Genomic DNA, 14,654 nt, shown 5'->3' on the forward strand with positions numbered 1-14,654 from the left:
GTGACCCTGCAAACCTCAAGTAATTTTTAGGCTCCAACCTATTAAAATCCTAATCTTATTTATATTTTCCCTAATCTTTTTTAATCTCTGTATTATTTTTTAATACTTCACATTATCAACTTCAAACTCTTTGCTGGATGAAGCAGAAACAAATTATTCATTCTATTACTACAATCTTTGCTATCATTACTCCCTCTGTGTAAGGACCAGAGGGAGAATTTTACATAATTATCTCATGTTCACAGCCACCATATAAAAGGTAGGCACTGTCCCCATTTTACAGAGAGGACTCTGAGTCTCAAAGGACACATCATGAAACCGAAGAGTAACAGAGCCATGCATGATTCAAGCCCAGCTTTGCCCAGTCCCTACTCTCAAGGGATTGACCAGAAAGCCTCCCATTTTCTTCCATTTCTTCCAGGTACAATTTCCGCGGGTTTCGATGGTTACAGGCAATGATATTTGCCATCGAGGAAATCAACAGCAGCCCAGCCCTTCTTCCCAACATGACACTGGGATACAGAATATTTGACACCTGCAACACCGTTTCTAAAGCCTTGGAGGCTACCCTGAGTTTTGTGGCACAGAATAAAATTGATTCTCTGAACCTTGACGAGTTCTGCAACTGCTCAGAGCATATCCCCTCTACCATTGCTGTAGTGGGAGCAACTGGCTCAGGCATCTCCACGGCGGTGGCAAACCTGCTGGGCCTCTTCTACATCCCCCAGGTACACGTGCCTTCTCAGGTGGGGCAGCAGGGTAAGCTGTGATCGGGACTCAAAGAGCTGCCATGCCCACTGTCCATACAGCTTGCTATTTTCCTACCTCTGGCTTACATTAGCATAGAAGGCCTTTTAATTAGTCAGGGCACTGTACCATGACCATTTGGGATTTCTGAGACCCCAACATCAATCATGTCAACTAAACCTTCACAACTCTTCCAAAATTCTTTTAAAAATACCGTGTATAAAACTTTGTCTTTTTTTATCAGAGTGTTCAGTTATTTACTTCTCACTCCCTTCCTTCAGTAAATGCCCATCTTCTGATTTTACTAAAAGGAATGAGACCGTGTGATATAAATCCCTCCTTTCAAACTTGAAATATCTGTCCCTAATCCTATTCCCTTAAAAGTCTACCTCTCTATCTTCTGGTTGAGGGTTTAGCTCAGGAGGAAGCAGAGTATACTTTCTCACAGAACAGGAACTTATTCATTATCTTGCACATTCTAGAAATGGAAAATATTCTATTTCATTCAACAAATATTTATAGAACATATATGAATATATAGTACCCATCCTTCTGGAACTCGGTCTAGGTGGAGAGATGTCTGTATTTTGAAATACTAGTAAATACTTCACTGAAACAAGTGCTATCATAAACATTTATTCAAAGTTGCATATTTTTCCCCTGTGAAGTACACCTTTTTGCATGTTAATATTCATAGATCTATTACATCATTTTATAAGAGTGAAAAATTGGAAACAACCTAAATGTCCATGGATGGGAGAATCAACTTAAATGTAACATCCTTTATGACAATTTTTAAATCAAATTATAAATGATAATTGAATTTATCATTTTCAATGTCTAGTATATAAAATTTGTAAGAGTACCTTTCATAAATTCACATTTACATGTTGGGAGTCTCCATTTCTTTAGTGATAGACATTATCCTTTTATATACATGTGGCAACTCAAAAAGTCTTGTCATCATTTCCCAAATCCTTACTTCAGGGAATTAAAGGTGCTTCCCATGGGGAAGCCCTGACTATAGCTTTCACGAAAAATGATCTAACAATGCCCTTATCGGTAAATGTGCTGGGCAACATGCAAATATGCATCTTATAATTTTGGCATATTGTACAGAATTTTTTTTAAATACACAAAATGAGTTCTTGTAGCCAACAGGCATAAGATATAATCACCACCGAATAAATAAAGAACCCAAAGTAAATGTTTTAATTCTTTGTGGTTTGGATGAAAGATGATGTTAAGCTAAATTGGAACTATTAAAGTGAAAACTATAATAATTCTCAGTCAAAACAATGTTAAGTGTATCTACAGCAGTGGTTCTCTGCTGTGACTGCATGTTGGAATCACACGGGAAGCTTTAAAAATGCAGATGCTTAGGTCTCACACCCCAGAAGTCCGGGTTTAGCTGACAAGAGAAGCAGCCTGGGCGGCAGGAATTTTGAAAGCTCCCGAGGTAATCCTTCTCTGCAGCAGAGTTGGAAACCACTTCTCTGCAGGGGGGGGCAGAGGCCCAGGGGTATTTCTTATGCCACTCATGCCACCAAGTGGATGCAATAGGCAGACCAGCTGGAACACTTGTGGTTAGAAGTTTTCTGAATCATTCATGAACTTCTCCCCTCTTACAATAAAAAAAAGTTTTGTGTGTTTTTAAGGGTTTTTTTGTTCTGTTCTGTTTTGTTTTGTATTTTGGTGGGGAGAACAAGTGATGAACTAGTATTTATGCCCACTTTTCTGGTTCCTTTTAAAAAACTGGCCAAATATTATAAATGCATTTTAAGAGAAACAGATCCATAGTAGATATATTTGTTTGTAATTTTAATCCTTTTAAAGTGCTTATCAGTCCACTTTTCAAAAGAAGAAGTAATGATGAAAGAAGAAAGAATAATGGATGAATTTACAAAATGCCTGAGTAGGTTTTTAATCTGCAAACATCTGATTCAGAAGCTTGCTCTTTTTTTTTTTTTCACTTTAAATTTATTTATTTATTTTTTCAGCGTAAGAGTATTCATTGTTTTTGCACCACACCCAGTGCTCCATGCAATACGTGCCCTCCCTATTACCCACCACCTAGTTCCCCCAACCTCCCACCCCCGCCCCTTCAAAACCCTCAGGTTGTTTTTCAGAGTCCATACAGAAGCTTGCTCTTTATGTCTGCAAGTAGAGCTCTGTAAAAACAGTAACATCTCAACAAATTACTTAACCTAACTACCCATATGTCATGAACTCTCATAACAGCAAGAAAGAGCTTATTCTGATAAAAGGAAAAAATGTCGATTTCCTGTTATAACTTCCATAATCAAAGCTCTTATCAGAAAAATCATGCCCCCTTAGTAAAGATGGCCCTGGTCTGGGCAGAGGGAGAGGGTGAGTGAGAATCTTAAGCAGGTGCCATGCCCAGCACAGAGCTGACACAGGACTCAATCTCACCACCCTGAGATCGTGACCTCAGCAGAAATCGAGTGGGACGCTCAACTGACTGAGCCATCCAGGTGCCCTGGCTCTGATCTTTCATACACCAATGTCTTTCATGTTTTTGATGTAGAAACTATTCATTGACAAGAAGGAATATATTGGGAAATTCAAGGAGGGCACATGATGTGATAAGCACTGGGTATTATATACAACTAATAAATCACTGAGCACTACATCAAAAATTAATGGTGTACTAGATGTTGGCTAATTGAATTTAAATTTTTAAAAAAGATCTTAAAAAGGAAAATTCATTTTAAAACACTGAACATAGAAAACTAATTGTTTCAACTGGTGAGAATTATTAAGAGGACATTCCCCCAATTTTTTCAACTTGGCTTCCTTTAAAACCTCTCTAGAAAACTAGAGAACAAGAGACATTAAACACTCTTTCATTACCAAAAGAGAACAAATGGAGGGAGAGAGAAACTAGGCAGAATAGGAAAGAGGAGCTTCCTTGGAGTTCCTCTGAAGAGCTCTGGGTTTATAACCCACAGGGAACCTCATTCCTTCCAGAAGTGAGTCATGGACAAAGTGTTTGTCATAATGAAGGGGAAGTTAAAACATTTAGATCAGAACATGGATATATTATAACCAATGAGGCAGCACAGAGGAAGTTAGGAGCAACTATGAAACAGTGTATAGAAGACTTTCCTTGATAGGATAAGTAAATTCCACTACTGCTGGGGTGACTTTATGGCCAGACCCATTTCTGAAGGTAGCATTCTAAAGAATCACCCACTGGGAATTAGAATGCTCCCTGAAAGACAGATGTTTGAGGGCTCACACTGGAGAGGAACAGATACTGGCTGTCTTCACCCTTTCAATCCTGTCTACCACGAACAGCATGTTTGATAAATTAATGAATGTTCAAAAAACCACCTCTGCACAGCCTCATTCACTGGTACCTCACTCACTCATATGTCCCGTGTTCTTTCCAGGTTAGCTATGCCTCCTCCAGCAGACTCCTCAGCAACAAGAATCAGTTCAAGTCCTTCCTCCGTACCATCCCCAATGATGAACACCAGGCCACCGCCATGGCAGACATTATTGAGTATTTCCGCTGGAACTGGGTGGGCACAATTGCAGCTGATGATGACTATGGCCGGCCAGGGATTGAGAAGTTTCGAGAGGAAGCAGAGGAGAGGGACATCTGCATCGACTTCAGTGAACTCATCTCTCAGTATTCTGATGAGGAAGAGATCCAGCATGTGGTAGAGGTGATCCAGAATTCCACAGCCAAAGTCATTGTTGTTTTCTCCAGTGGCCCAGACCTTGAACCTCTCATCAAGGAGATTGTCCGGCGTAATATCACAGGGAGGATCTGGCTGGCCAGTGAGGCCTGGGCCAGCTCTTCCTTGATTGCCATGCCTGAGTACTTCCATGTGGTTGGAGGCACCATTGGATTCGCTCTGAAGGCTGGGCAGATCCCAGGCTTCCGGGAATTCCTGCAGAAAGTCCATCCCAGAAAGTCTGTCCACAATGGTTTTGCCAAGGAGTTTTGGGAAGAAACATTTAACTGCCACCTCCAGGAAGGTGCTAAAGGGCCTTTGTCCATGGACACTTTTATGAGAGGTCATGAAGAAGGTGGTGGCAGGATAAGTAACAGTTCCACTGCCTTCCGACCTCTTTGCACAGGGGATGAGAACATCAGCAGCGTGGAGACCCCTTACATGGATTATACACACTTACGGATATCCTACAATGTCTATTTAGCGGTCTATTCCATTGCTCATGCCCTACAAGATATATACACATGCTTACCTGGAAGAGGACTCTTCACCAACGGTTCCTGTGCAGATATCAAGAAGGTTGAGGCTTGGCAGGTACATCCTTCACTTAGATAGCAGTTCACTGTGTATTGAGGCAGAGTTGGGTGGATCCAGGCAAGACAGATAAAGTGGTTACCTCAGAAAGGCAGTATTTAAACGATGTTGCTAATCATAGCTTTGGATTCAAATTGCCTTTTCAAACATCTGAGCAACTGACTTCCACAAAATTAATAGTCATTTAATTTGACTATCTGTTTAAAGACTTGACTCAACTGTTCTTTAGTCCAGCAGTTCAGAATACTTAGAATATGGCCTCTAAAAGTTTTTAAATATCCTGGAACAGATTTAATATTGTGTCAAGTATTTTTAAAATGTTCCCTTTTAGCAAGTCTTTGTTAAGTACCTATTATATTACGTGTACTAAGGGACATAAAACTAGTGTTACTGTGTTTAGCCACTACTTTTACCATAATATTATTCACAATATAATGTGCTGGAACACCCAGGAAGCCAACTAAGCTTAGGACACTAACAAATCAAGGGCATAGGAAAAAAACTCTTCTTTAAAAGATTTGATATTGAATATTTCAAAAAGAAACACTGAAGTATTTATCATAGAAAATGATTAGATGAAGGTGGAATTTCTATACTTATTTTATGGTTTAGTCTTGTTTTGTATTTTTTATTTGAATTACACATAAAGAGACATCATAATCTTTTTCATTTCATAGAAATTCTGAAGATAAAAGTCTGACTGACTTAAATCCTACACAGCTGTTATGTCTTGCGTACCTTGATTTTTCAACAAAACCTCATTTTACACTCTTTTTGTATTTTTCTCAGTTCCAGACTGACCTATCAGAGAGTGCATGATCATTAAGGGGAAGGGAAGGGGATATTCCTGAACAGGAGTTGAATCACCCAGCCTCTGGCTCCAGCTCCCCCATCTACTAGCTGTATCATCCCTAGCCAACCACTGCTTTAAGTCAGTCTCTTCATCTGTAAGGTGGCCCTCATATTTAGCCTACTTTCCACCCAAGGTTCTTATGAAGGTGAAATGTGATGACATATGTGAAAGCAATTTATAAATTTTCAAGCTCTAAATGGATGGTGATTATTACAGTAGTATTATGCCTCTAATTAAGCTATCAGTTACGTTAAAAATGGTAACTAAAACAACTGTGTATGTAGAAACCAACTACCACAGACCCTTGGAAAAAGATACCAAGAAACAAAGAATGTATAACCTATGTCAGTCATTTTAGAGACTCTCATGCGATCAGGAGTGACTGTCTAGGATGACAAAATGAGCCAGGACTGCAAGTACTTCTTGGTCCTTCTTGTATAGAGAAAATCTCACTCAGATGTCATTGTTGGTTAAACTTTCTCATCTCTGTGAGGTACTTAAAAGTTTCTTTCCTTATACTGCACCACCCCTTCCTGTACTCTGGCCAAAAAAAAAAAAAAAAAGAAGAAGAAGAAAAGGGAAAAAAAAGCCAAGAGGAATTCTAATGACAGTCAAAAACAAAAAAGACTTGAGGAGCCATATGATAAAGAGTGGAGTTTTGTTTTTTGTTGTTTTTTTTTTAATTTTATTTATTTATTTATTTGTCAGAGAGAGTGAGCACAGGCAGACAGAGTGGCAGGCAGAGACAGAGAGAGAAGCAGGCTTCCCGCCGAGCATGGAGCCCGATGTGGGACTCGATCCCAGGACGCTGGGATCATGACCTGAGCCGAAGGCAGCCGCTTAACCAACTGAGCCACCCAGGCATCCCAAGAGTGGAGTTTTGAAAGGAGGAATAAAGGGGCAATATTTTACTAAATACTGTTGTCTTTCCTCCCTTCCCTTCTATGTCCCCTGAAAGGAAGACTCCAGTCCTTGAAAAGCCTATAGGACAAAGGTGAGGTTGAAGGGGGAAGAGGCTTCCAGTAAGTAATTTGACAGTTCTGTTCTTCAATGGCTCCTCTCCAAACAAGGAAGTAAGATCCTGATCGTTAAAATCAAAACCTAGGCATATGTGAAAAAAACTGTAAGAAGGAGGCTATAGTCAAGAATTTTAGTTCCATACAGTAGAAAACCCAAACCAAATTGGCTTAATCAGAAGAAACTCATATTATTAGAGGCTTATAATACTGAAAAATGAAGAAGTATTCTAGATACAAGTAGATGTTTTCATCTCTATCTATGTTCCTTATTCCCCATGGTTAGCAGTTTTCAGTCTCTACAGTAGCTTCAGGCTCATAAAGTCTTTACTGTTAGGCTCTTACTTCTCAGGATCTCTTGTAAAATTCCCAGAAGCCACGTTGATTGAACAGTCCAGGATCACACATCCATCCCTGAAGCTGGGAGTGGAATCCTTTCAAATTATATAAACTGAGAGTAAGAGGGGGAGTTGATCCCCAAGGGGAAATCAGGATGCTGTTACCAAAAGGAGGGAAAAAAGAGAGGCAAAATAGGCAAAATAAAGAGCCATCACACAGCCACCTTGACTGACACATTAAGTACAGGTTAAGATGTGCACTCCAGGCACACACACAGCCTGGCATAATTCATCCAGCAGAGAAGACAGATAGGAAAATAGGGGCACAGCTCTAGGGAGGAATAATGTGGTCATTGGCCATAATGTCCATGTACTTGCTGTAAGTCTTCTTTAAGCCTCGGGAACGAATGCAGTTGGGAGGGCATTCTGGAATTTAAGATAATGGCCATGTCTGTATCTACCAAGAGATGGTCTCACAATTATTCACTCTCATTATGAAGACCTACATGAAAACGTATCACCTGATCAGTATACATAATCTCATCCAAAGATAGCCTGGAATCCCACCCCCATCTCTCTCAATTCCCTTATAAGCCAACCAGCCTGACACATCCCCACAAAAGCATCTATGAGGTTTTGTCAAAGCATTTTTGCTTAGATCATATCCCACACCTGAAGGGCTATCAATTTTCATTTCCTGTATCCACTGTCCACCACAAACTTTTAACACTCTTTCAAAACTTTCTAGAAGCCTTGGCAAGTCATACTCTCACACACACTCTTTATACCACTCCTTCTTCCTCATTTTTGTCATTTATATACTCAACTTAAGCTTCTATAACTCTTCAGTTGACTGAAATCAATTCTTATTAAATTTCTCATTAAATTGGGTCAATCACCAGTTTTTTCTTTTTTTGATCTTTGCTCCCCCTAAAGTTTGTCATTCAACTCATATGCCTTAAAGTATCACTAACAGATAATTTATGAACAAACAACATGCAATTCCCTCCTGACCTCCTTGGAGATGCCAAATCCTTCTCCACTGCTCCTCTCTTTCTTCACTCTGACTCCTCTAATGTACTGCTCAGAACTATGTTCAGAACACCTGACTCCTGAGTATGTGTAAAATAAATGAATGAAAGAATAGAAATCTAGTTAATTTGGCCTTGCAGAAAACTGTTCAATCCAACAACCCAGCCTTGAATCAATCACTCTAGTCCAAGTACTCTAGACTCTGATTGGATAAGCCTGTGTCACATTGCCCAACAATCAAATTTGTATGGAACATTATGTAAGGAAATATGGAACCACCTTTTTCTTTCTCTCAGGATGATTGTACATAAGGCATACCTGCCCCCACCTTAAACCAACCACTCACTAGTCAAAAAATAGGTATGCATAATGACAGAACCACGGTGATAACAGAAGTCAAATGGAATTGATCATTCCAGGAATTGCTAGTACTATTGGGATTTGGAGAGGGGGGTGAATTTTAACGAGAGAAGATGGGGGTATATAAGGAAATATGGCTGAGATTAAAGAAGGGAACTGGTCCTGGATCTTAGTACAGGAAGTGGGCAAGAAACAATAGTCTCTTTATCTGTGTAAACCATCCCCCACTCACCCCTGTGTCGATGGGGTGCTTTGTACCATCCCATCCTATTTTCCCTCTGTGCTATGATGCCAAGTGTAAGAGCTGGAAATCCTAGATGACAGTGGGGGGTTTCTAGTCTCTAGTCTTTGGTTTAGTTTAATTAAACATTCGAGTATGTGCCAAGAGGTGGTTTCCATTTATGCTTATAATGAGCAAGTTTGACTTTAAAATCCTTCAGAGGAAATACCCTAAAAGGCCACAAGATGGAAATAGTACCACATAAAAAACAGTATATGACCATCTCAGTGTTTACACGTTGTACTTTGTCCTTTTTGCAGTGTTTAGTTTTATGAGCCCATCAATTTCATCTGTATATTATCTTCTATGTTTAAATCTTCCCACTAGTTGTTTTTCTTTCTCTTCCCCTACATTTATTATTTTCCTCATATTTCTCCCCAAGTAAAATAAATTAGAAGCATATTATACTTGATTATAATCTCAAGTAAAATTTTATATTTTCTTTTTTAATGGAATTATTAGTCCCTTCTTTTAAAATTCCAGAAAAAGAGTGCTCTGAGGAAAATACCTGAATTATTTTGTAATGTATATTCTCTTTTGTGGGTCAATGAAATCACTTTAAAGATTCCCTATCATTGCTTTTAGAGTGAAACAGTTTCCATCTCAATCTTCCCTATTATGCAAGGTATTAATGTAGAAAATTAGGTGTTCAAAGGCAAAACTTGAAAGTCAACATGTTGAAAGAAACATTAAAGATGTCTAAAAAGGTGACTTAGACATATGACTTAGAAAACATAATTGACTGTTAATGGACAAGGTACCAATTTTGACTAGAAAAATTCAATACTCATGATTTTATTTAAACACCACCTATGAAGATGAAACACTACAATACCATGCTGGTTAGGATTTGAAATAAGGACAAAAAGATAAGATATCATCTGAGATAGGCCTTGAAGGATGAACTGGATTTTTGGAAAGGGTCTATTCCTTGGAGAAAATGTCAAATTCAAAGGCAAATGTACAACAACATAGGTAAATCCCCAAAACATCATGTTTAGCAAAAAAATCCAGACTTAAAAAGGAGTCATATTCATTTTATTACTATACTTATATAATATCCTTTCTCCAACTATAGAAAAAAAGAACCACTTTCTCTGATGATAGAAAGAAAACAGATCCACAGTGGCCTAGGGCTCCAAGTGGGGGGTGGGGACTAACTCGGAAGTGACATCCGGGAAACTTTTGTGATGATAGCAGTGGTGGTTACACTGGCATATTTCCCAAAACCCAGAACTCTACTTTTAAAATAGGCATATTTTATCCTGTGTAAACTATACTTAAATATAGTTCATTAAAAATATAAAACAATGAAAAGTCCCTGGAGTGGGCAAGTTCATGACATGCATGGAGACGGATGTTTGTTCGGTATAGACCCTTTTTCCGATTAAGGCCTTTTGTGTTGCCACAAGCATTATGCATGTCTCCGTGATCCCATTTTAAAAATTAACCCATCTTCTCAACTTAAATTTTATCCTAGTTAAACTGTTGTAACTAGCAATAGACAATGTAATAGACTGAGTATCTAGTTGACAGTTTGGACACTAGAGCCAAACTAACTAGATCTATATTCCAATTGCTACTTAACAGTTGTATGACCTTGGGCAGTCACTTAATGTGCCTGTGTCTCACCTTCCTCACCTGAAAAATGGAGATAATGAAATGTGTAAGTTCATTATAAGGATGAGACTAGTTAATACGTAAAAAGTGCTTAGGATACTACCTATACATAAGTGTTCATGTTAGTATTAAATATTAGTCTTGAGTATTATTCTTTTGCAGGTGAGGAGGTGAGGAAAGTAAGACCCAAAGAAACCAAAATGATTTGTGCAAAGTCATATGTCTAGCCAACAAGAAAGCCCACATCTGCCCTAGGCAGTCTGTTCCCCTGAAAACACCAAGATCACCACTGTTAAAAGAACCATGTAACACGATGGAGTATTATGCCTCCATCAGAAAGGACGAATACCCAACTTTTGTAGCAACATGGACGGGACTGGAAGAGATTATGCTGAGCGAAATAAGTCAAGCAGAGAGAGTCAAGTATCATATGGTCTCACTTATTTGTGGAGCATAACAAATAACATGGAGGACATGGGGAGATGGAGAGGAGAGGGAGTTGAGGGAAACTGGAAGGGGAGATGAACCATGAGAGACTATGGACTCTGAAAAACAACCAGAGGGTTTTGAAGGGGCGGGGGGGGTGGGAGGTTGAGGAACCAGGTGGTGGGTAATAGGGAGGGCACGTACTGCGTGGAGCACTGGGTGTGATGCCAAAACAATGAACACTGTTATGCTGTAAATAAACAAATAAACGAATAAAAAAAAAAAAAAAAGAACCATGTACCCAATTGTCCCTCTAGGCACAGGCTTTCTAGCTCCTAAGTGACTGCTGGGTCAGCCAATGGCTTTGCAATGAAGACAGTGGTCCATACCTTAAAACTGGGTAATCAGCAGATCACCATCCTGAAACTGATTCATATAGAGACACAAAGACAAAGTACAGTGTGCAAATAAGTAAGAGTGGACACAACGGACCAAATTAGAGCATACCAAACATCCCTTTGTCCATCTTGAATATAACTGTATCTCTTATCACTAAAAAAGTTCCTGTTTGGCCCATATTAGGTGCTTAATAAATACTTGTTGAATGAACAAATAAGGAAAGAAAGAGAATGGGACAACGGTAAATACTGAGAGAAGACAGTGGTTAAGTGGATAACTTAGAGACATAGGCACAGAAAAAAGAAAGTGAGTGGTCTGAAAGAAGTGAGCAGAAAATGCTCATGCAAAAAACCCACAATAACTCTGACTTCATAAATTTGTGCTGAAATTTACCTCTTCATTATCAATGAGATAAATGATGGGAAAAATACCACTTCAATAAGGATTTTAAGAGTATAAAAAAAGAATACAAACATGATTATTGATACATGAAGATACAGAAACAATTAAATCTTATTCTTATTTTTAATTGACACAGGAGTCCTAAGAATCAGGAACAATTTTTTAGCCTGATTTGTACCAATGAATCTCCTTAAAAAGAGAAAAGACACTTTTTTTAAAAATCCATTTTCTCATTTTCTTTTAAAATTTTAAAGGGGGGTGTTTGTCCTTCCTGCAATTAGTTTGAATTAATTTACCACAGCTAATTAAATAATTCTGGTTCTCTCTTTATTAAGGGACTGCCAGTCCTACATTTTAGGTGTTGGCTGCTCCCTTCACCTTCTGGCATACTCTGTCATCAATCTTACATGGAACAGTTGGTTTGGGGAACTTACCCTTTTTTAAATCCAGGATGTTTTTCTTTTTAATTCAGAATGTATGAACTTAAGTTACAGTTATATCTCAAAGGGAAAAATTGTGTTGGATTTTAATCCTATAGTATAAGTTTAAGTATTTTGCTTTTAAAAACAGATTTAAGTTACAACTGCATATATAAAAGCCTTCATTTTTATGGTCTTCAATGAAGTTTTTCCAAAAGTGAATCCTAAGTCTTTTCACCTTATTTGAAAGTTCTTTTGTTTGCTTATTTGTTTTTGTTTGTATACAGAACTTAGAACTTTATCTTTTCAGTCTGAATCAGCAGAATTCAGCCAACTGTACTGGCTAGAACCTCCATTCTATAGCTACAATGTATAGCCACAGTGAGAATGCATATTCTTGTTTTGCTCCTGATCTTAGAGGAAAAACATTCATTCTCTCACCACTAAGCATAATGTTAATTGTAGGTTTTTCATAGATGTCCTTTATAGGATTCAAAAACTCCTTTTTACTCCTAGATTATGGAGAGTGTTTATCAGGAATGGAGATTGGATGTTATCAACTACTTTTTCTATACTTATTGAGATGATCAGATGGTTTCCTTTTTGTAGTATGTTAATGTAGTCAAATGTTAAACCAACCTTGCATTCCTATGATAAACTCTACTTGGTCACAGTGTATTTTCCTTTTTGCAGATAGTTAACATTTGGTTAAGAAATTTTGCTTCTACATCCATGAGAGATATTGGTCAATAGTTTTATTTTCGAGTACTATCTTTATCTGGTTTTGGTATCTGAGTAACACTGGCTTCAAAGAATGAGTTAGCAAGTACTGCCTCCTTTTCAGTGTTCTGAAAGAGTTTCTGTGGAATTGGTATTACTTCTTCCTGAAATATGTGGCAAAATTCATCAGTGAAGCCAGCTTGGGCCAGTTTTCTTTGTGGGAAAAATTATGAACCGTAAATTCAATTTCTTTAAAACTTACAATGCTGGGGCACTTGGTTGGCTCAGTCAGTTAAGCGACTGACTCTTGATTTTGTCTCAGGTCATGATCTCGGGGTCATGAGATCAAGCCCTGCTTTAGGATCTCATTAGGTGTGGCTCCTGCTTAAATTCTCTCTCTCTGTCCCTTCCCCACAGCTCTCCATGTACACATGCATACTCGCTCTTTCTCCTAAAAAAAACAACAACACTTATAGGGCTATTCTGGTTACCTCTAAAGACAGCTTTGATAGTTTGTGTCTTCCAAAGACTGTATCTAAATTGTTAACTATATTGACATAAATTTACTTAGATTATTGTTTATTAAATTGTTATTAATATTCTCAGACTATCTGAAAAATCTTTAGTGATCTCACTCCTCTCATTATTTTTTTTTGGAATTATGCATCTTCTCCTTTTTTTCTGATCTATTTGGGTAGAGATCGACTGATTTTACAGATCTTCCCAAAGAACCAATTTATGTTTTAGTGACTTTCTCTCTATTTTCCTGTTCTCTGTTTCACTGATTTTTGCTCTGATCTTTATTATTTCCTTTCTCCTGCTTTATTTGAATTTACCTTGCTTTTCTATTTCTAGTTTCTTAACTTGGAAAGTAGGATCACTGTTTTGATACCCTTCTTCTCTTCTAATATAGTAATTTTAGTACTATAAATTTTCCTCTAAATGTTGCATTAGCTGTAGCTAATTTTTATATGCTATGTTTTCATTTTCATTTAATTCAAAAATATATTCTAACTTTCCTTTTTATTCCTTCTGAAACCCATAGGTTATTTAGAAGAGTGTTATTGGTATCTGAGTATCTGGATTTTCCAAATATCTTTCTGTTGTTCATTTCTAATTTAAATCCTCTGGAGTCAAAAAAATATATACTTGGTTTGAATATTTTTAAATTTATGGAAACTTGTTTTATGATCCAGAATATGGTTTATCTTGTTAAATATTCTATGTGCCCTTAAACAGAATATGTATTCTACTGCTATTGGGTTCAGTGTTCTATAAATCTCAATTAGATCAAGTCTGTTGATCAAGTATTATTCAAGTCTTTTATATCCTTATTGATTTTCTACCTACTTGCTCTTTTAACTAATACAGAAACTATGTTGACCTTATTTTTCTTATTTATCCTCAGACTAGTGAAAACCTCATCATGGTTTGACATTACCTGACAAATGCAACAGTATTAGTTTAATCATACTATTAACCAAACATTCAACAGACATAGTTTGAGTATCCATTAAAATTCAGGCCCTCTACAAAACACTGGGGATAAAGAAAGGAATAAATCTTCTTTAGAGGAAATGTGTCTAATCTTAGGTATAAAATTTCTAGCCACAAAAATTCTGGGTGCTTCCTTTTCTGGATAAGATGTTTGTACTGCTCTTACCTTCTACCTACCCTTTTTCCCCTGTCCATTTGAGGTTAGAATTGCTATGTCTCATTAGTAAATTCTCAACATCAAGTA

General features: G+C 37.7%; 1 protein-coding gene across 2 annotated transcripts in view; it reads left to right on the forward strand.

Moving 5' to 3' along the window:
• The window catches only part of CASR (calcium sensing receptor), an 85,596-nt gene that overhangs the window by 55,330 nt on the left and 15,612 nt on the right, over positions 1-14,654 (forward strand). For both annotated transcript variants that reach the window (XM_046003881.1, XM_046003880.1), the window contains exons 3-4: positions 422-728; positions 4,164-5,048. In XM_046003881.1, the coding sequence (XP_045859837.1) occupies positions 422-728; positions 4,164-5,048 (1,192 nt within the window). The remainder of the gene's footprint in view (positions 1-421; positions 729-4,163; positions 5,049-14,654) is intronic.

Source organism: Meles meles, chromosome 4 (assembly GCF_922984935.1).
Source record: "Meles meles chromosome 4, mMelMel3.1 paternal haplotype, whole genome shotgun sequence".
Classification (NCBI taxonomy): domain Eukaryota; kingdom Metazoa; phylum Chordata; class Mammalia; order Carnivora; family Mustelidae; genus Meles; species Meles meles.